Source organism: Microcaecilia unicolor, chromosome 1 (assembly GCF_901765095.1).
Source record: "Microcaecilia unicolor chromosome 1, aMicUni1.1, whole genome shotgun sequence".
Taxonomy (NCBI): domain Eukaryota; kingdom Metazoa; phylum Chordata; class Amphibia; order Gymnophiona; family Siphonopidae; genus Microcaecilia; species Microcaecilia unicolor.
Window position 1 is genome coordinate 750425892 of NC_044031.1, and position 22709 is coordinate 750448600.

At 44.2% G+C, this 22709-nt stretch overlaps 1 protein-coding gene across 1 annotated transcript in view; it reads left to right on the top strand.

Annotated features, from left to right (window-relative positions):
• The window catches only part of MCTP2 (multiple C2 and transmembrane domain containing 2), a 376016-nt gene that overhangs the window by 140066 nt on the left and 213241 nt on the right, over positions 1-22709 (top strand). Inside the window, exons 5-6 of the mRNA XM_030189721.1 lie at positions 17931-18073; positions 20462-20538. Of these exons, the coding sequence (XP_030045581.1) occupies positions 17931-18073; positions 20462-20538 (220 nt within the window). The remainder of the gene's footprint in view (positions 1-17930; positions 18074-20461; positions 20539-22709) is intronic.

Consider the following 22709-nt stretch of genomic DNA (forward strand, 5'->3'; position numbering starts at 1 on the left):
CAGTAAAAGCAGCAGGCAGGCTCGCCTTCTCGTCGCTTCCCTTCCCTCTCAGCGCGTCCCGCCTTCCTCTGATGTAACTTCCTTTCCGCGAGGGCGGACCGTGCTGAGAGGGAAGGGAAGTGACGAGGAGGCGAGCCTGCCTGCCTGCTGCTTTTACTTACTGCTGGTTCGCTGCGACTTTGGATATGTAAATTAAAGATTTCAAGGCAGGGAGCACGGTTACATGAACCGGAAGGTCGGGGAGCTGAGGGTGGACAGGCAGGCAGGTGGGCGGGGGTTTGAACGAATCGCTGGGCATGGGGAGGGGAGGAGAATTGCTGGACATGGAGGGGAGGGCAGGGGGGAGAGAGGAGAATCGTTGGACATGGATGGCAGGGGAGGACAAATTCCACCGCAGAGCCACACAGGTTGTGCAAAACTGCTGTCCCCATACAAGAGTGTTGCACAACCTGTGGTCCTCCAGCAGATCTCCGCCACACTTTTTGCTTCAAAGATTTTTCCCTATTTTCCTCCTCTAAAACCTAGGTGCGTCTTATGGTCCAGTGCGTCTTATAGTCTGAAAAATACGGTATGTCTAGGAAGGTAGGAATGATGCTAACAGACTTAATTCAACTAGGTTGAGTCTGTATTGATGTACACCATACTGTATATAGTCTTAACTCTACAGTAATTGAGTTCTCTGGACCGTGGCCTAATAGCTTAAAAGGCTGTGTTTGATTTTCCAGTACATTAAAGGCTGAAGTGTTGTTTCTGTGTTTACTAGTTTCTGTTGAAAGATCTCACCTCTTCCTGACTTTAGAAAGATGCAACCAGCACTCCTCAACCGTTCTCGTGTGACACACCTGATGGACCATGTTCATATGCATGGTCCCCCTGAATAGTACAATCAGAACAAGTAGGAACAGCATGGAGAGCATGGCTTATAGAATTAGAGTGGTTATGGGGATTTCAAGTACCTGGCTCCTGTTTTATGTGATGCCTACCCTGGAAGCACACGTGGTTGTTAAGGAAAGCATGTCAAAATTTGGAGGTGCACCTACTAGATCATTGTGAAACACCAGCATGCACTGACACACTAGTTGAGAATAAGGATGGGCTGTTATTTGAAACAATAGTGATAATAGTATTAACAATACTGATAATAGTGCACAGTAGTGAGAAAGAGTGTGCACTCTGCCCCAGATTCTATAAATGACGTCTAAAGATAGGTACACAATTACACGTCCAGTTATAGAGTAGAGTCAGTTATGCATATAACTTAGGGACCCGTTTACTAAGTCGCAGTAGAGCTAACGCTTAGGTAGCATGTGCCAAATTGACTCTACCGCCAGGGTAGCGCAGGCACCTGGCAGTAGTTCCAAAGTTGGCATGCGCTGTTTCCCCGTGTTAGAAAATAGATCCCGGCGGTAATCAGCAGTGCAGCCACATTGGTGCGCGCTGCCTGATTATCGCACGAGTAGCTTGTGAACTCTTTCCGCCAAGTAAATAGGTGGAGTTAAGGGCTCAGGCAGTAAATAGCCGCTCACTACTACTACTACTATTTAGCATTTTTATAGCGCTACAAAGCGTGCGTAGCGCTGCACATACAGAAGAAAGACAGTCTTCATATTAGCGTATGGCCATTTACTGCACATTAAAAAAAGGCCTTTTTACCTGCTGTAGTTAAAAAAAGGCCCAGTGTGCACCAATTTCATGCGCTCACACTAGCGCAGGACACTTTTTACTTCAGCATAGTACATTTATTTATTTATTTATTTATTTGTTACATTTATACCCCACATTTTCCCACCTATTTGCAGGCGCAATGTGGCTTACAAGTAACCGTAAGGTATTTGCCATTACGATTGGTAACAAATACAAGATTGTGTTGTGGTCAGATGAGGTAGATGTGATATTCGTTGCCAGAGAATGTGGTAAAAGCAGTTAGGTTAGCAGGGTTAAAAAAAAAAAGGTTTGGATGGCTTCCTACAGGAAAAGTCCATAGAACATTATTAGAATGGACTTGAGGAAAATCCACTGCTTATTTCTAGAGTAAGCAGCATAAAATGTATTGTATTGTTCTGGGATCTTGCCAGGTACTTGTGACCTGGACTGGCCACTGTTGGAAACAGGATTCTGGGCTTGATGGACCTTTGGTCTGTCCCAGTATGGCAATGCTTATGCACTTATGTATTACAGCAGGTATAAGTCATGGTGCTCAAATCTGGGCATCAAAATCGGCAACTCCACTCATTATTTTATAGACCTCTATCATATCTCCCCTCAGCCGCCTTTTCTCCAAGCAAGTTAAGAACTGCTGTTGTAAAGTATTTACCATGGCACATACCTCCACAAACTCATTAACCATTGTGAAAGGAAATGGAAGTGAATGTGTAGCCAGAGTGGCATGTGCTAAAGTTATTGTAATGCTGCCACCTTGTGGAAATTGTAAACATCACAAGAAAAGATGTTGACAGGGCAGTTCCTCAATGTAGACATCAGTATGGCTGGTGAGGGGTCAGACCTGTGTTTCAGGTCATAAAAAGAGCATAAAATCTGAAAGTTTTCTTATTTGACTTTTCAACTGTGCATCTTTCAACCACGTTTTCTGCTTTCTGCAGCTTCTAAAAAGTGAAGAATGTTATCTAAAAAATTTGGTAGGCCAACTTGTCTTCAAATCGGTTGTGGGGTTTTAACTGAGTTTTACATTTTTGCAAAAATTTATTTATTTATTTGTTACATTTATATCCCACATTTTCCCACCTATTTGTAGGGTCAATGTGGCTTACATAGTGCCGGAGAGGCGTTACAGACTCCGGTGTTAACAAATACAAAGTGGTGTTGTGGGAAGATAAAGTTCATGTGGCACAGCCACACTAGGGAATCGTACAACGGAAGAGCTGTGTTATGTCCATTACGTTCTTTAGTTTTGTTGTGTTGCAGAGATCAGGCATTTAAGTTGGATCGGTAGGGTATGCCTTTTTAAACAGGTTAGTTTTTAGTGTTTTCCAGAAGTTTAGGTGGTCGTTCGTAGTTTTCAAGGCTTTTGGTAATGCGTTCTACAGTTCCAAATCTCAAAGCACTTTAGTTCTTTGGTTTGAATAGTCTTTTTAGTGAATTTTCTTTCCTTTTGGTGAATGCTTCCCTACTATGGCGTCCTTTTACTAAGGTGTGTTAACAGATTTCCTGGAGGAAATGTCCACAGTCTTTTATTGAGGTGGACATAGGAGAGGCCACTGCTTGCCCCAGGATTGATAGCATGGAATGTTACCACTTCTTGGAGTTCTACATGGAATGTTGCCACTCCTTGGAGTTCTACACGGAATGTTGCTACTCTTTGGGGTTCTATATGGAATGTTGCTACTCTGAGATTCTACATGGAATGTTGCTACTAATTGGGTTTCTGCCAGGTACTTGTGACTTGAATTGGCCACTGTTGGAAGTGGGATACTCGGCTTAGATATATGGCAATTGTTATGGATTTAGCGTGTGCTAAATGCTATGCAGCCCATTATATTTCTATGGGCTGCATGGCATTTAGTTCGCGCTAATTGTTCTCTAATTGTGTATCAGGAAAATCAACAAAATGGCTCATATGGACAAAATAGCAGTAAAGGCCTTGGGAAAAAATAGGTTTTACGATCAATTAAAAAATTTGTTAATGAGGGTTTAGAGTGAAAGGCAAGAGATATACTGTTCCAGAGTAATGGGGCCATAAGTACATAAGTATTTCCATACTGGGACAGACCAAAGGTCCATCAAGCCCAGCATCCTGTTTCCAACAGTGGCCAATCCAGGTCACAAATACCTGGCAAGATCCCAAAAAAGTACAAAACATTTTATACTGCTTATCTCAGAAATGGTGGATTTTCCCTAAGTCCAATTTAATAATGGCCTATGGACTTTTCCTTTAGGAAGCCATCCAAACCTTTTTAAAACTGCTAACATAACCGCCTTTACTACATTCTCTGGCAACAAATTCCAGAGTTTAATTACACGTTGAGTGAAGAAAAATTTTCGCCGATTCCTTTTAAATTTACTACACTGTAGCTTCATCGCATGCCCCCTAGTCCTAGTATTTTTGGAACGCGTGAACAGACGCTTCACATCTACCCGTTCAACTCCACTCATTATTTTATAGACCTCTATCATAGCTCCCTTCAGCTGCCTTTTCTCCAAGCTGAAGAGCCCTAGCCGCTTTAGCCTTTCCTCATAGGGAAGTCATCCCATCCCCTTAATCATTTTCGTCACCCTTTTCTGCACCTTTTCTAATTCCACTATATCTTTTTTTGAGATGCGGCGACCAGAATTTAACACAATATTTGAGGTGCGGTCGCACCATGGAGCGATATGAAGGCATTATAACATCCTCATTTTTGTTTTCCATTCCTTTCCTAATAATACCTAACATTCTATTTGCTTTCTTAGCCGCAGCTGCACACTGAGCAGAAGGTTTCAACGTATCATCAACAACGACACCTAGGTCCCTTTCTTGGTCGGTGACTCCTAATGTGGAACCTTTCATGACGTAGCTACAATTCGGGTTCCTCTTTCCCACATGCATCACTTTGCACTTGCTCACATTAAACGTCATCTGCCATTTAGACGCCCAGTCTCCCAGTCTCGTAAGGTCCTCTTGTAATTTTTCACAATCCTCCCGCGATTTAACGACTTTGAATGACTTTGTGTCATCAGCAAATTTAATTACCTCACTAGTTACTCCCATCTCTAGGTCATTTATAAATATGTTAAAAAGCAGTGGTCCCAGCACACTCCCCTGGGGAACCCCACTAACTACCCTTCTCCATTGAGAATACCGACCATTTAACCCTACTCTCTGTTTTCTATCTCCTATCCCAGTGCTGAAGACTCCCGGCAGATCTCCCTCCTGTATCCTCAGGCATCCTATGGTCTCCCATGGAAGAATAGCCTAATGCTTAGTTGATATTTTAGTGCCTAAATCTATGTGGATCCATTTACACAAATGAAAACATGGCGTAAATCTTTGTGCATAGATTTAGTTGCACTGGGCTATAACTAGGTACTTAAACTTTGGAACACACACTAAACACCCATTTCCCCACCCATAACCACATCCCTTTTTGCCTTCGTGCATTAGAACTTCGGCACACTTCATTACAGAATACGCTTAGCGAGTTGTGTGTGTAAATTCCCATCGGTGTCAATTAGTGCTCATTATTGCTTGTTAAGTGCGGTTAGCAGCGCTCATTAACTTGTTAAGCTTGCTAAGTTACGCGCATTGTTAGCGGTTCAGATCTCAAGGCGTACTATATAGAATGCCCATAAATAAAGCTTTGCAAGAGCAATTCTGTTAGCAATTCTGAACTGTTTTAAAAACCATAACGAGTACATTTCATAGTGGATCTGTCAAAATCTTCTAGTGCATCTGTTCAAATTTAATGAAAAATGCTTTAAGGGGAAGAATCCTACAGCCTTTCCCTATAAATCTTGGGCCAGGGTATTTTGAACTTGCCTGAAAGGAACCTGGTTGTGAGTTTGACTCAAATGGTTTTGCGCATCCTTTGCTCTGATAGTGAAATCCAGATTTGCCCGTGAGTCAGAGTTGAGAGCTGGTGACCGCTCAATGAGGGACCCTCCCTTGTGGGTTTCTAGCAATGATATGGGAATGGTTTGCCGTTGCCTTCTCCCAGTCAGGGGCGTAGCCAGATCTTACAGTGGGAGGGGGCCAGATCCCGAGGTTGGGAGCACATTTTGAGTGCCGCCCCACCGTCCTCCCACCACCACACCTCGCTTTGCCTCACCTCCCCCCCCCCCCACCACTGCCTCGCGCCTCCTCTCTCCTCGCAGTCGCAAATACCTTTGCTGGCGGGGGTCCCCAACCCCGCCAGCTGAAGCCTTCTTCAGTGCCATCTCTGGCACAGCTGTGTTCCTGCCCTGCTCTTCTTGCTCCTCCTGTCCTGTGCACGCTGACGCTCCTTTATGTGAAACTGAGAAGGAGCGTCAGTGTGCACAGGACAGGAGGAGCAAGAAGAGCAGGGCAGGAACGCGGCTGCGCCGTAGACGGGCATTGCTGAAGAAGGCTTCGGCTGGCGGGGGTTGGGGAGTGGAGGAGTGGCCTAGTGGTTAGGGTGGTGGACTTTGGTCCTGAGGAACTGAGTTTGATTCCCACTTCAGGCACAGGCAGCTCCTTGTGACTCTGGGCAAGTCACTTAACCCTCCATTGCCCCATGTAAGCCGCATTGAGCCTGCCATGAGTGGGAAAGCGCAGGGTACAAATGTAACAAAAATAAAATAGATACTATTGGAGATTCTACATGGAATGTTGCTATTCCACTAGCAACATTCCATGTAGAAGGCTGCACAGACTCACAGAAGCAGAAGCCTGTGCGGCCACATTGGTGATCTGCAAGGGCCGACTTCTACATGGAATGTTGCTAGTGGAATAGCAACATTCCATGTAGAATCTCAAACAGTAGCAACAGTGGAGGAGGAGTGGCCTAGTGGTTAGGGTGGTGGTCTTTGGTCCTGGGGAACTGAGGAACTGAGTTTGATTCCCACTTCAGGCACAGGCAGCTCCTTGTGACTCTGGGCAAGTCACTTAACCCTCCATTGCCCCATGTAAGCCACATTGAGCCTGCCATGAGTGGGAAAGCGCGGGGTAGAAATGTAACAAAAATAATAAAAACAAAAATAAACCAGGGGCCCGGACATAATTTGCGTGGGCCTGTGCCCCCCCCCCCCCGTGCCTCCCCCCCCCTAGCTACGCCCCTGCTCCCAATGCATGGAGGGTTAAGTGACTTGCCCAAGGCCACAAGGAACTTCCATGGGATTTGAACCTGGGCCCGCCAGTCCCCAGCTTCCTGCTCTAACCATTAAGCTACTCCTCCATGGGATAGTGAAATTCCAGGTCTGAAAACCAGTGCGTGCATTTTACTATCAGTATGGCTCTGCAACAGTCAATATTGTGCTAACTTGACACTTTTCCCTGTTTTACTTTGTAAATTGTCTTTGCTGTTCTATTTAATTCCAAGCATTAATATTTTCTTTCACGCAAGCGTAACCATTCACCCACAGAACAATTTGGACATTATGTCGCTGTCAAGATGCCTGGGGGTTACCCAGCCTGCCTTGCCTGTGTGAGAGTGACACCAGTGGGGCTCAGCGCTTGAGATATTTATTGTAAGATTAAGCTGACAGGCATGAAGGCTTGATCCCAGAGTGGCAATCTCATTTAATTAAAGGCATTTTTTTTTATTATTATAGGATTTTTTTTCTTTTGTTCTCTGCTGTTTTAGATCGGAATACTGCTAATGTCTTACTCACATGAGGAACAGTTGTATGGGAGAGATGAAAACAATCATTCTGGCTGGATCTAACCAACCTTGAAAAGAGTTTGGTATTGAGCTAGTGTAATGAAAGTTTAGGCTTAAATCTGTACTTTTTTTTTTTTTTTGTCTGTTTAAAGAAAGACTGCTGGTTTTTGTTAGTTTATGGATCATAATCTTGGTATGTAGAAACAGAGAATATAATGAAGGGAAAGGGGAAAGGGGAAAGGGGAGGGGATTTTTATTTATTTATTTATGACCTTCGTATCCCACATTATTCCAAACGAGATCGAGTTCAATGAGGCTCACGAGTAACAAACATTGATATAAGGAAACAATCCAGTAATTTAAACAATATGAAATTATTTAGTACGGTCAGAATTCGAATGACCCATTGAAGCAAAATTGGAGAGTAATTGATACGAGTCAAGATGGAACTGAGGTCAGTTTATGCCCTTTAGGCAGGAGGAGTGGCCTAGTGGTTAGAGTGGTGGACTTTGGTCCTGGGAAACTGGGTTCAATTCCCGCTTCAGGCACAGGCAGCTCCCTGTGGCTCTGGGCAAGTCACTTAACCCTCCATTGCCCCATGTAAGCCGCATTGAGCCTGCCATGAGTGGGAAAGCGCAGGGTACAAATGTAACAAAAATAAAATAGATACTATTGGAGATTCTACATGGAATGTTGCTACTATCGGAGATTCTACCAGCAACATTCCATGTAGAAGGCTGCGCAGGCTTCTGTTTCTGTGAGTCTGACGTTCTGCACGTGCAGGACGTCAGACTCACAGAAGCAGAAGCCTGCGCGGCCACATTGGTGATCTGCAAGGGCCGACTTCTACATGGAATGTTGCTAGTGGAGGAGTAGCCTGGTGGTTAGGGTGGTGGACTTTGGTCCTCAGGAACTGAGTTTGATTCCCACTTCAGGCACAGGCAGCTCCTTGTGACTCTGGGCAAGTCACTTAACCCTCCATTGCCCCAGGTACAAATAAGTACCTGTAAGCCGCATTGAGCCTGCCATGAGTGGGAAAGCACGGGGTACAAAAAAAAAACTCTTTCAGTAGCTTATGGAAACACAGATATCAGTTGTTTTGGTAGTGAATTCAATACTTAGGCCCCCTTTTACCAAGCTGCGGCAAAAAGGGGCCTATGATGGCATCAGCGCGTGCATTACACACGTGCCGAGGCCCCCTTTTACCATAGCAAGTAGGGTGGCGGTAAGGGCACCCGTGTTAACCTGGCAGTAACTGGGCAGCGCGCAGCACTGCCCGGTTACTGCCAGGTATTATCCGGCACTACAAATTTGCATAGCGCCGGAAATGATGGCATGGTAGGGGTGGGAAGTACCGCCAGGCTGCTGCGCTAGCCTGGCAGTACTTCCTAAATAGCAAGCGGTAAGCCCTCATTGGGCTTATTGCTTCTTAGCCAAAGGAGCCCTTAGTACTTTGGTACAGCGACTTATTTTCCGCCAAAGTCGCTATGCTCACATTAGCCCCCTCCTTAAGTCACTTCACTGGCATCATTATCCGTTTCTATATTCAGTTCAAGCTTCTCTTATTGACCTATACGTGCATTCACTCTGCCGCTCCCCAGGACCTCTCCACTCTTGTCTCTCCCTACGCCCCCCCCTCCGGTACTCCGTTCTGTAGATAAATCTCTCTTATCCGTCCCCTTCTCCTCTACTGCTATTTCTAGACTCCGTTCCTTTTGTCTTGCTGCACCTCACACCTGGAATAGACTTCCCAAGCCTGTGCGTCTAGCCCCGTCCTTGGCCGTTTTCAAGTCCAAACTTAAAGCCCACCTCTTTACCACTGCTTTTGACTCCTAACCACTACTCACTTGCCCTGTCCTTTATCCCCACCTATTTATTCCCTTACCCTTAATCGTTCTGTCTGTTTACCTGTCTTATCTAGATTGTAAGCTCTTTGATGTATAGCGCTGCGTATGCCTTGTAGCGCTATAGAAATGATTAATAATACTAAGAAGTCAGCATTGTAAATAGACTTGTGTAGTACCTTTTTTCAACTGGTGAAGTGGAATGTGATATAATCTCTGGATGCTGGTGATACATGACGTGAAGACAATTAATTAGGTGCTGCATATAAGAGGGTGACAAGTCAGATAAGATTTGGTAAACTAATACACAAATTTTGAAGGTGATTCTTTTATGGGGGGAGCCAGTGTAATTTCAAAAGATTAGGAGAAGCATTCTCATACCGGGTTGCAGTTTTTCAGTATTTTGGGCAGTTTGCAGCTTTCTAAGAAGAGTGGTCTTGATTCATGTGTAGATTGCGTTAAAGTAATTGAACTTGGAAAGTTCTAAGCATTGAGTGATAGTACGGAAGACTGAACTGGGGAAGAAAGGTCTTAAGCTTTTCAAATTCCACAGTGTGGAAGATGCTGGATACCATCTTTGAAATGTAGGGTTCAAAATATAGGAAGCCCCAAATGTTCATTGTTTGGTGAAGAGAGTACGATTTATCGTCGATTATGTATTTTTTTTTTTGAGGTATGGGAAGAAATGTGTTGGTTAATATTAGAAATGTTGTTCTATCCCTGTTAAGTTTCAACTTCAAATTGGAATCCAGGATTCCATAAGGTCTAGACTTTTTTTCCACCATGGGAAGGATTTCTTGTCATTATTGAAAGGGATATAAATTGTAACATCATCTGTATACATAAAGGACCAATAACCATGAGATTCCAATATATATCCTAATGAGGCCATCATAATATTGAGTAATGGTGACAGAGGCCTCAGGACCTTAGCCTAGAATGGGTGGCAGAGCTGGTGGTTGGGAGGAGGGACTAGTGCTGGGCAGACTTATACGGTCTGTGCCAGAGCCGGTGGTGGGAGGCGGGGTTGATGGTTGGGAGGCGAGGATAGTGTTGGGCAGACTTATATGGACTGTGCCGGGGCTAGTGGTTGGGAGGCGAGGATAGTGTTGGGCAGACTTATACGGTCTGTGCCGGGGCTGATGGTGGGAGGCGGGGTTGGTGGTTGGGAGGCGAGGATAGTGTTGGGCAGACTTATACAGTCTGTGCCAGAGCTGGTGGTGGGAGGCGGGGTTGGTGGTTGGGAGGCGGGGATAGTGCTGGGCAGACTTATACGGTCTGTGCCAGAGCCGGTGGTGGGTGACAGGGATAGTGCTGGGCAGACTTATACGGTCTGTGCCAGAGCTGGTGGTGGGAGGCGGGGTTGGTGGTTGGGAGGCGAGGATAGTGTTGGGCAGACTTATACAGTCTGTGCTGGGGCTGGTGGTTGGGCGGCGGGGATAGTGTTGGGCAGACTTATACAGTCTGTGCCGGGGCTGGTGGTTGGGCGGCGGGGATAGTGCTGGGCAGACTTATACGGTCTGTGCCAGAGCTGGTGGTGGGAGGCGGGGTTGGTGGTTGGGAGGCGGGGATAGGGCTGGCCAGACTTATACGGTCTGTGCCGGGGCTGGTGGTTGGGCGGCGGGGATAGTGCTGGGCAGACTTATATGGTCTGTGCCAGAGCCGGTGGTGGGAGGCAGGGATAGTGCTGGGCAGATTTATAGGGTCTGTGCCAGAGCTGGTGGTTGGGAGGCGGGGTTGGTGGTTGGGAGGCGGGGATAGGGCTGGCCAGACTTATACGGTCTGTGCACTGAAGAGGACAGTACAAATAAAAAAGTAGCACATATGAATTTATCTTCTTGGGCAGACTGGATGGACCGTCCAGGTCTTTTTCTGCCGTCATCTACTATGTTACTATGAGGTGATCCCTGCAGGACCCCACAGCTAGAGGCCCAAGAGGGAGATAAGCAACTAGACTTTGATATACCTCCTTTCTGTGTTTACAATCAAAGAGGTTTACATATTACGTACAGGTACTTATTTTGTACCTGGAGCCTACATGTCAGACCTAATAGAACTACCACCCAGGAACGCAAAAAAATCTTCTCGCACACCCCTCAATTTGCATCCTCCCAAGTGTAAAGGTCTGAAATACAAATCAATGCATGCATATAAGAAAAGGTAGATGCGTGCATTGATTTGTATTTCAGACCTTTTGATACGAGTCAAGATGTAACAAGATGGAACTGAGGTCAGTTTATGCCCTTTAGGCAGGAGGAGTGGCCTAGTGGTTAGAGTGGTGGACTTTGGTCCTGGGGAACTGGGTTCAATTCCCGCTTCAGGCACAGGCAGCTCCTTGTGACTCTGGGCAAGTCACTTAACCCTCCATTGCCCCATGTAAGCCGCTTTGAGCCTGCCATGAGTGGGAAAGCGCAGGATACAAATGTAACAAAAATAAAATAGATACTATTGGAGATTCTACATGGAATGTTGCTACTATTGGAGATTCTACATGGAATGTTGCTATTCCACTAGCAACATTCCATGTAGAAGGCTGCGAAGGCTTCTGTTTCTGTGAGTCTGATGTCCTGCACGTATGTGCAGGACGTCAGACTCACAGAAGCAGAAGCCTGCGCGGCCACATTGGTGATCTGCACGCAGCTCTGGAACGCGTTGCCACGCGACCTGAAAACGGTTTATGAATTGACCAAATTCCGTAAATTATTGAAAACGTATCTCTTTGACAAGATATATTATAACGGTCAACACATGTAACTGTACTATCCTTAATATATCCAGAAATGTCATTTAATGCCTTTTGCTTTAATACTTTCATGTATCTTACCACCATGTAACCCATAACCCTCTGTAAAACCAAATGTATATTCTCTTCTATTTCCAGTATCCATGACGAATTGTAAGCCACATTGAGCCTGCAAAGAGGTGGGATAATGTGGGATACAAATGCAATAAATAAATAAATAAAAATGGAGGGTTAGGTGACTTGCCCAGATTCACAAGGAGCAGTCTGCCCAGTTTATTTTCTGGTGCAGTACCGCAACCCTTAGTTAATCTCTGGCTTCCTCTAACTTCTTCACTGGTAGAGACCCTCTGTGCTTATTATAGGATTTCTTGATTTTTTTCCCCCAGAAGGAGGCCTTTCTGTACACCCACCATCCCTTCTATGAAATACAAGCTTTCTGTGTGCATAATTGCCAAATTTGAGTTAGAAGTAGGGGGGTTTGTGCTCAAAAAGTCAGTGTTGGTAGCAAAGGTTGTATCATTTCCTTTCCAAGACTTGTCAAGTTACTGTTACATACATAGTAGATGACGGCAGAAAAAGACCTGCACGGTCCATCCAGTCTGCCCAACAAGACAACTCATGTGTGCTACTTTTATGTATACCCTACTTTGATTTGTACCTGTGCTCTTCAGGGCACAGACCGTATAAGTCTGCCCAGCACTAGCCCCGCCTCCCAACCACCAGCCCCGCCTCCCAACCACCAGCTCTGGCACAGACTATATAAGTCTGCCCAGCACTATCCCCGCCTCCCACCACCAGCTCTGGCACAGACCGTATAAGTCTGCCCAGCGCTATCCCTGCCTCCCAACCTCCAGTCCCGCCTCCCACCACTGGCTCTATCACTGTTGATAGTAGAGTAGTAGAGTAGTCACATGGGTTGATTGTAGGCCTCAAGGCCATATGAATTGCCTGAAGTTGATTTTAGAGGTAATCATTGCCCCATAGAGAAAAATGCACTGTTATAGAATGCTGCCTCCTACATACAGATCTTGGCTGTGTTGACTAAAAAGATACCAATGACCTAATGTCCGCCAAGTTGAGTAACGATGTCCAGTCTCTCCAGGGCCTATAACTTCCCTCTTTTATTTCCTTGTTGTTTTATACTGATGTTTATTACATGCTTTCTACTGTACTATGTATTTGCATTATTGAACCGGAGCCTACCTCTATGGTATGGTGTAAGCCATATTGAGCCTGCGACTAAGTGGGATAATGTGGGATATAAATGTGTTAAATAAATAAATCATATCCCCCCTCAGCTGTCTCCTTTCCAAGCTGAAGAGGCCTAACCTCTTTACCCTTTCCTGATTCACTGTCTTTTGGACATTGTGCCTAGAACAAAATATATAAACGTCTTGCCCCAACCTTGGCCACCTTTAAATCTAGACTGAAAGCCCACCTCTTTAACATTGCTTTTGACTCGTAACCACTCGCCTCCACCTACCCTCCTCTCTTCCTTCCCGTTCACATTAATTGATTTGATTTGCTTACTTTATTTATTTTTTGTCTATTAGATTGTAAGCTCTTTGAGCAGGGACTGTCTTTCTTCTATGTTTGTGCAGCGCTGCGTACGCCTTGTAGCGCTATAGAAGTGATAAGTAGTAGTAGTAGTCTCTTGTAACCAGAGCTAATATTGTGATGTCATAATGCCTCAGTCCACCAATAAGAGCCAACCTCATCAGTGATGTCACAATGGCTTGATTGTCCTATACTTGGCTCACTTTTATTACATAGCTCTTTGAGCAGGGACTGTCTTTCTTCTATGTTTGTGCAGCGCTGCGTACGCCTTGTAGCGCTATAGAAGTGATAAGTAGTAGTAGTAGTCTCTTGTAACCAGAGCTAATATTGTGATGTCATAATGCCTCAGTCCACCAATAAGAGCCAACCTCATCAGTGATGTCACAATGGCTTGATTGTCCTATACTTGGCTCACTTTTATTACATAGCTCTTTGAGCAGGGACTGTCTTTCTTCTATGTTTGTGCAGCGCTGCGTACGCCTTGTAGCGCTATAGAAGTGATAAGTAGTAGTAGTAGTCTCTTGTAACCAGAGCTAATATTGTGATGTCATAATGCCTCAGTCCACCAATAAGAGCCAACCTCATCAGTGATGTCACAATGGCTTGATTGTCCTATACTTGGCTCACTTTTATTACATAGCTCTTTGAGCAGGGACTGTCTTTCTTCTATGTTTGTGCAGCGCTGCGTACGTCTTGTAGTGCTATAGAAATGCTAAATAGTAGTAGTAGTAGTAGTAGTAATATAAACGGCGATTCTATAAACTAACTCTTAGAAGTATGGAAGGCTCTTGGTGTCCTGAGCCAGTGCCTCATCTGGCTCCTGATTTGAGCTGGTCCTAAATCTCTCAGTCCTATATTATTCCAAATCTTCTCCAGTTTTTAGTGGAAGACACCTAAAGTGGAGCGGAGGAGTAACTTAATAGTTAGTGTAATGGGTTAAGAACCAGAGGAACTGGGTTCAGTTCCCACTGTAGCTCCTCAGGACCCTAGGCAAGTCACTAAACCCTCCATTGCTCCAGGTATAAAACTTTTGATTGCAAGACCACTAGGAACAGAAAAGCACCTGTATATAATATGACAACTGCTTTGGTTATCTACAGAAAGGCGATATATCAAATGTATTACCCTTGCCCTATTTGTAGCACCTTCATTTTTTGATTTTGAACCTGTTGGGAAAGGATGGTCGATTTCTTCAGCTTTCCCTCCAACGAGACAATGAAATGTAGGAAGGATTTGATTCCAACAACCCCCCGTGTCTCACAGTGGAATCGAGAGACCTCTGTGCTGATATCCTGGGGGAAGGATTAAAGACTTTTACAGCGCGAGCACTCATATTCAGTTTTATTCGCTGGTGACACAGCAAGGTATTCTGTTATCCAGGGCACCCCTTGGTCAATCTGGGTAGAGTAAAAAGCATTGCCTCAAAAGGCAGATTTAAATAACCTTTTGGCTTGGATGCATGTATAGCAGCCTGATTTCTTAAATTTTTATTTTGTTTTTATTATATTCTCTTCTGATCCTAATGGATTTTCATGTAAATCTTCCTTTCATTATTTTTAAGACATACTGCACACCTTAATACGTGATCTTGTTTAGAGAACCTTGATATATGCCCTGTTTTCACTGATTTTCTATTAGTGTGTGATGCAGATGTGTCAGGGATTAGACCGATTCTAGAAACAGCCAGATGTTTACTAAGGGACCCTTTTACTAAGCCACGTAGGTGCCTAAGTGTATCCTACGCACGTCAATTTTGAACCACCACCCCTCTACCACGTGGCCCGGGTGGATATTTCATTTTTTATGTGAGTCCACTAACAGGCTTATTTTCAAAAGTGATCACCGGCGATCTTCCGACATAAATCGGAAGATAGCCGGCGATCTCTCAAAAGCGGCGAAATCGGTATAATCGAAAGCGGCTTTTTGGAAAGCAGCGATGGTGCAGTGCAGTGCACTTCAGGCAGGCAGATCCAGGTCCATCCCCCCCCCCCCCCTACCTGTTACACTTGTGGTGCTAAGTGTTGAGCCCTCCAAACCCCCCCAAAACCCACTGTACCCACATGTAGGTGCCGCCCTTCACCCATAAGGGCTATGGTAATGGTGTAGAGTTGTGGGGAGTGGGTTTGGGGGGGATTTGTGGGGCTCAGCACCCAAGGTAAGGGAGCTGTGCACCTGGGAGCTATTTGTATATTTTTTAAACATTTTTAGAAGTGCCCCCCTAGGGTGCCCAGTTGCTGTCCTTGCATGTCAAGGGGACCAGTGCACTACAAATGCTGGCTCCTCCCACGACCAAATGCCTTGGATTTCACCGGGTTTGAGATGGCCGACATTTTTTTCCATTATCGCTGAAAAACAAAACCGGTGATCTCAAACCTGGCAAACTCTGGCATTTTGCCGGGCTAAACCATATTATCGAAAAAAAGATGGCCGGCCATCTTTTTCGATAATATGGTTCCGGCCAGCTGTTGCAACGCCGCCAAAATAGATTGCCTGCGATCTATTTCGCCAGCGATGTTCGATTATGGCCCTCTAAGCGCGCCAGAAAATATAATTTATTTTCCGGAGCGTGGCGCTAACCTGGCGGCGGTAATCAGCATTGTACGCGTGTAGACAGTTTAATACATTTAGAAGTATTTATTTAACCTTTTGGAAACAGAGCACCTGGCTGTCTCGATCTGCAGCAGTATGCGATGCATAAGAACAAGAATAGGCATACTGGGTCAGACCAATGGTCCGTCTAGCCCAGTGTCCTGCTTCCAACAGTGGCCAATCCAGGTCACAAGTATCTGGCAGAAACTCAAATAGTAGCAACATTTCATGTTACCAATCCCGGGGCAAGCAGTGGCTTCCCCCCATGTCCATTTCAATAACAGACTATGGACTTTTCCTCCAGGAACTTGTCCAAACCTTTTTTTTTTAAACCCAGATACATTAACTGCTGTTACCACAGCCTCATCCAAGTTCCAGAGCTTAACGATTCTTTGCGTGATTTCATTTTAAAAGTATTTCCATCAGTAAAATAGAAACCAGTTTGCAAATGAGCAGTTAGCCTTACAGTCCTGAATTAAATATATCTATTTAATCGAACTGGACCTCAAAGCCTCCCAGTGAGATAATTCAACACAGAACTCGTGCTTCCAGTTAGGTGCTTCTCACCCTATATTGGGGGCAGTTTATTATCACTGGTCCCTGTATTAATAGTGATAAAGAGAGAAAAAAAACAGTGGTTTTACAAAAAATCCCTCTAAATAACAACTAACAGTGACTTCAAGAAAAAGTGCTCAAAAAATGAAAACGGAAAAATTGCTTTTTGTAACCACTAAGCTACTAGATATCAGTGCGAACAGAGATGGGAGTACTAAGCCTCGTAGGTAATGCACCACTCAGACGTATCTGTGAAGTAATCAAAGACTCTTTTCCTGTCCTGTCTTCGCTATATTGCGGCACAATTGCCTTCCACTTTCTCCTGCTCCCGCGTTATCTTTCAACGTCCGTCAGCGGTAAATGTTTTAGTTCCACAACCGCTGAATCATTTCTCCTCCAAACGCAATTGAAAACTTCTACAAGAGCGCCTTGTTTCGCTGGATCTCGCTGCTTCAGGAAGATTTGCTCGATTCTGTTTTCTGGTTAGCCACAAGATGGCACAAGAGTGTCCCCCTGGTCTTTGTACTTTTTGAAAGCGTGAAAAATCAATTCACTTTTATCCATTCTACTCCTCTCAGGATTTTATGGACCTCGGGAAAAATTGCATTGGCTTCCCACAAGGAACGTATTGCCTTTAAGGTTTGCACTCTTGTCCACAGGATTATTTATGGTGAAGTTCCGGGATACATGTTGGACCTCATAAAATTACCACCCAGAAACAGTACCAGCCTATCCCGAACTTATTTAAATCTGCATTATCCAGACTGCAATGAACTTAGATACAAATCAACTTATGCATCCAGCTTTTCTTAAATAAGTACACAACTGTGGAACGCTTTTTGCCCAAAACCGTGAGATCTATCCATAACCATCTTAACTTCAGGAAACTACAGAAAACCAACTTGTTTAAGAAGGCCTACCCCCCCCCCCCCCCGACCCAAATTAACTTCTCACTTCATGCGACACAACAAAATATGAACCGTACTACATTTCTATAACTTCCCTCTTTCATTTCCTTGTTGTTTTATACTGATGTTTATTACATGCTTTCTACTGTACTATGTATTTGCATTATTGAACCGGAGCCTACCTCTACGGTATTGTGTAAGCCACATTGAGCCTGCAACTAAGTGGGATAATGTGGGATATAAAAGTGTTAAATAAATAAATAAATTATTTCCCCCCTCAGCCGTCTCCTTTCCAAGCTGAAGAGGCCTAACCTCTTTAGCCTTTCCTGATTCACCGTCTTTTGGACATGGTGCCTAGAACAAAATATGTAAACGGCGATTCTATAAACTCACTCTTAGAAGTATGTGCCACTTAAATGCGTCAAAGGCGCCATTAATGGACTTTTATTTTTCTTTCCAGGTACAAGTGATCCATACGTGAAATTTAAGTTGAATAAAAAGACTTTGTATAAAAGCAGAGTTATCTACAAGACCCTGAACCCAGTTTGGGATGAAACCTTTGTATTACCCATCAATAAATTGAATGAAAAACTACACGTGAAGGTAACCCATTTGTTAACTGAGAATCTTAAGTAGAGGAGTGTGGTAGCCGTGTTAGTCCACTCTTAAGGTTATCAATAGAAATCAAACAAAATAAAACATGGAAAAGAAAATAAGATAATACCTTTTTTATTGGACATAATACATTTCTTGATTAGCTTTCGAAGGTTGCCCTTCTTCGTCAGATCGGAAATAAGCAAATGTGCTAGCTGACAGTGTATATAAGTGAAAACATTCAAGCATTACTATGACAGTCTGACAAGGTGGGAGGATGGGGGGGAGGGGGTCGGAGGTAGTTCCTAGCCCATTATAAACCATAAAGCTGTATGTCTCTGTTGATCACCCCACCCCTCACCTATCCACACCCATCCTGTTAGAATATCAATGATATGCTTTGATGTCCCCATGCATACCTCCGACCCACCCCCATCCTCCCACCCTGTCAGACTGTCATAGTAATGCTTGAATGTTTTCACTTATATACACTGTCAGCTAGCACATTTGCTTATTTCCGATCTGACGAAGAAGGGCAACCTTCAAAAGCTAATCAAGAAATGTATTAAGTTATGTCCAATAAAAAAGGTATCATCTTATTTTCTTTTCCATGTTTTATTTTGTTTGATTTCTATTGATAACCTTAACTGAGAATCAAAACTGTTCTATAATGGCGCTGTCTTCTGCTGTGTGTTGTGTCCTATTTGTAAAATAAATGTGCTGTGAATATTTGCTCTATGTTTTCTTGGGGAACATGACAAATTTAGTAAGATATACATAGTAAATGACGGCAGATAAAGACCTGAACGGCCCATCCAGTCTGTCCAAGAAGATAAACTCATTTTACATGGTATGTGATACTTTATATGTATATCCGAGTTTGATTTGTCCTTGCCATTCTGAGGGCACAGACCGTAGAAGTCTGCCCAGCACTGTTCGTGTACTAAAAATTCTGAAGCTAACATCGAAGCCCCTTAAAATTTACTCTCCAGCCCATCCGTATCTATTCAGGTACGATCAAGACGTAGACCGTAGAAATCTGCCCAGTACTGGTTTAGCTTCCACCCAATCTCTGCTAAGATGGAGAGATGTTGAGAGCTTGTGGGCAGGACTTTATAGGGAAGCAGAGCGAGAATACTGATCAGTCTGCTGGCCAGATGCATTGATGAGAGGAAATTTCAGAAGAAGGAAAAGTGGAAACAGTTTGTAGACTATTAGAAATACAGTTTTTGAGAAATATTTCTAAAGAGGAGCTTCAATAAATTCTCTGTTTTGGATGCAGTTTTGTTTTCATAATGTACAAATTTTCAGTAAAGTGAGAATAAGAGGCTCATTTTCAAAGCACTTAGGGTTTCTTTTAGAAAGCCGCACTATTCAATTCCTATGGGCTTCCTCTTATTTACTGCGCAGGAATTGCTCGCACGGCTTTGAAAATACACCTGTAAATCTACTGTAATCTAAGGTATTAATCCGCAAATGAGCCTTTTCCGAAGCCAGAAAGGTAGTAGAACTAGAGGACATGAATTGAGCTTGAAGGGGGCAGACTCGGGAGTAATGTCAGGAAGTATTTTTTCACGGAAAGGGTGGTAGATAAGTGGAATGCCCTTCCTCGGGAGGTGGTGATGAAAACGGTGATGGAATTCAAACATGCGTGGGATAAACACAAAGGAATCCTGTTTAGAAGGAATGGATCTATGGAATCTTAGCGGAGATTGGGTGGCGACGCCAGTAATTGGAGAGTAAAACCAGTGCTGGGCGGATTTCTACGGTCTGCGCCCTGATCGTGGCTGAATAGATATGGATGGGCTGGAGTGTAAATTTTAAGGGGCTTCGACGTTAGCTTCAGAACTTTTAGTACAGGAACAGTGCTGGGCAGACTTCTACGGTCTGTGCCCTGAGAATGGTAAGGACAAATCAAACTCGGGTATAAAGTATCACATACCATGTAAATGAGTTTATCTTGTTGGGCAGATTGGATGGACTATACAGGTCTTTATCTACCATCATTTACTATGTTACTATGTTAGTCTTTGGGGTTCTACATGGAATGTTGCTACTAATTGGGATTCCGGAATCTTGTAACTCTTTAGGATTCCAGAATCTTCAGAACGTTTAGTGCAAGAACAGTGCTGGGCAGACGTCAATGGTCTGTGCCCTGAGAAAGGCAAGGACAAATCAAACTCAGATATAAAGTATCACATACCATGTCAAATGAGTTTAGCTTCTTGGGCAGACTGGATGGACCGTTCAGGTCTTTATCTGCTGTCATTTACTATGTTACTGGGATAATGTGATGACTCCATTGACAGTCAAAACACCAGCTCTTGACAGCTGACTTGATAAACGCAGGTCCAAAGACGCAACCTTTTTTCACAGTTTTCCCTTTTTTCACACTAGGTCTATGACCGAGACTTAACTACTGATGACTTCATGGGTTCAGCATATCTAGCACTTAGAGACCTAGAACTCAATAGGTAACTATTCTTTGCATTTAAAAATATATGAATACTTCAAAAGCATTACGCTAAAAATTGAATGCTGCAGCTCATTCCTTCTTCCTGTTCTTCCCCCTCCCCAGTTCCTGTGTGCTACGTTTCAAACACAATTTACTGCACAGACTGGGAGAGGTTCTGTACCCTGTGGGATGTAGCTTTGAAAATGAAATGTTCAGTACAAGGCTTTCACTAGGTGAACATGCAGCCAATATTTTCCAATTACATGTAGATGGCGGGGAGAGCTGTGTGTCTGTCTGAAATCGTGGTCCGAGTCAGAGATTGGTAAAAAAAAAACAAACACCAACCCAGTTATACCTCAGTTCCCAAAGTACTTCACACAGGATATCTCCACCAACTTGATCTTTGAGGTAGAATCTCTAGGTTTCCAAACTCCTTTATGGGGAAAGCCTTGCTTCTTTTAAATAGAAGGCATGTGTAAGAGGGGCAGTGTTAATGCCATTGGGGATCCTAAGCGGAAGTTCTGGATTGTTTCCATCCCGTCACCAGAAGAGTGAAAGCTTCTGGCCAGAAGTAAATAGTTCTGGTGTAGTGTGGCTTGTGAAGCAGTGTGCGCTCACAGGCTCCACGGTTGACTCACCACACTGTAAAATGAGGTTTGGAGAACATTTCTTAATGCGTCCTTAGCACAAATGACAGAGGCACTGAAATTAAGACACAGCAGTATGATTGCATCTGTATATTACACAAACCAGGAAAGCTAATAGTCCACTAATTGCAGCAACATCGTTAATCAGGAATCAGACACCTTGTGTTATTCTAGAAGTCTGCAGTCATGTCCAAACTCTGGTCACATGAAGGGCTGTTGTCTAATAGGGCAATTGATAGGAGCCTATTCTATAATGGAAAGTAGGCACCCAGTTTCCTGTATAGAATGTTAGCCTAACTGGGTATATATTTATCAATCTGAACTTCCCCAGCTGTAAAGGACTTAAATATAAGCAGGCATACGCTACTACCTTCTCGTACAGAAGTACACAGCTATGGAACGCACTACCCACAGCCTTGAAAACCATGGACAATCTAACCAACTTTCGCAAATCTTTGAAGACACATCTCTTCAACAAAGCTTACGAAAAGAACCCTTAATGACTTAATTCCACCCAACCCACTCAAGGATTAAAATGCACCTCTTACACCACCCTGCCTAATCACTTACCTCTCTAATTCCTCATACATCTTCTGATTACTACCAATTGTATCTTAGATCCCGTCATGACTTTGTCATAACAACACTCTGTAGGCCACATTGAGCCTGCAAATAGGTGGGATAATGTGGGGTACAAATGCAATAAATAATAATAATAATAGTAATAATAATAATTTAGCTGAAGTTAGGCAGAACCAGGGCCACCTATGGGCGTTCAAAAATGGCCACGAGATGGACTTTTTTTGGATGTTATGAGTGGGATGTCCCAATTCTGATTGGGTGTTCTCTTCAAAGTGTCCCTCCACATGTGGTAAGCTAGGCCCAAGGCAAAAAATCTTCAGGGCCCCCATTCTGCCTCCTCCCCTCCATCCCTCTACCACTGCTGCTCTCCCCTCAGCCACTGCCATTTTTCTTCCCTCCCTTCCTCCTCTCAGCTGGTCTTACCTACAGCTTCCTGCAGCCGGCAGCGATTTACGCTGAACAGGAAGTTGCAGTTGAGGGGGTGGGACGCGGCAGAAGGAAGACCACGGAGACGGCCTCTGACTGTGAATCACTGCCGGCTGCAGGATCCTGTAGGTGAGACCTGCGGGGAGGAAAATGTTTTTTACTCCAGGAACAAAACTTTTTACTGTTCCTATGGGACCTCCTACGGAGGTAAAAAGTTTTGTTCCTGTATTCACGGTGACTTCCAGCGCTCTCCAAGGGCCTGGCTCCGGGGCCTTCTTGGAGGCAAGGCCTGAGGAACTTTGCTCCCCCCCCCCCCCCCCCCCCCCACAGCCCTGTGTTAACTGTAACTTCATTTCCCCAGGGGCTTGCTAACTTGAGAGTTAAATCTAGGTGACAGTGCCATACACTGATGCTGAACTGCTCTTCCCCATATTATGCATTTTAATGCTCTTCTAGCATCATGGAATCTTGACTTCTAGGGTCGCTGGATTTTGCTATGGTGAGATCTGTGCAGCTTAATATAGGGAAGTGAACT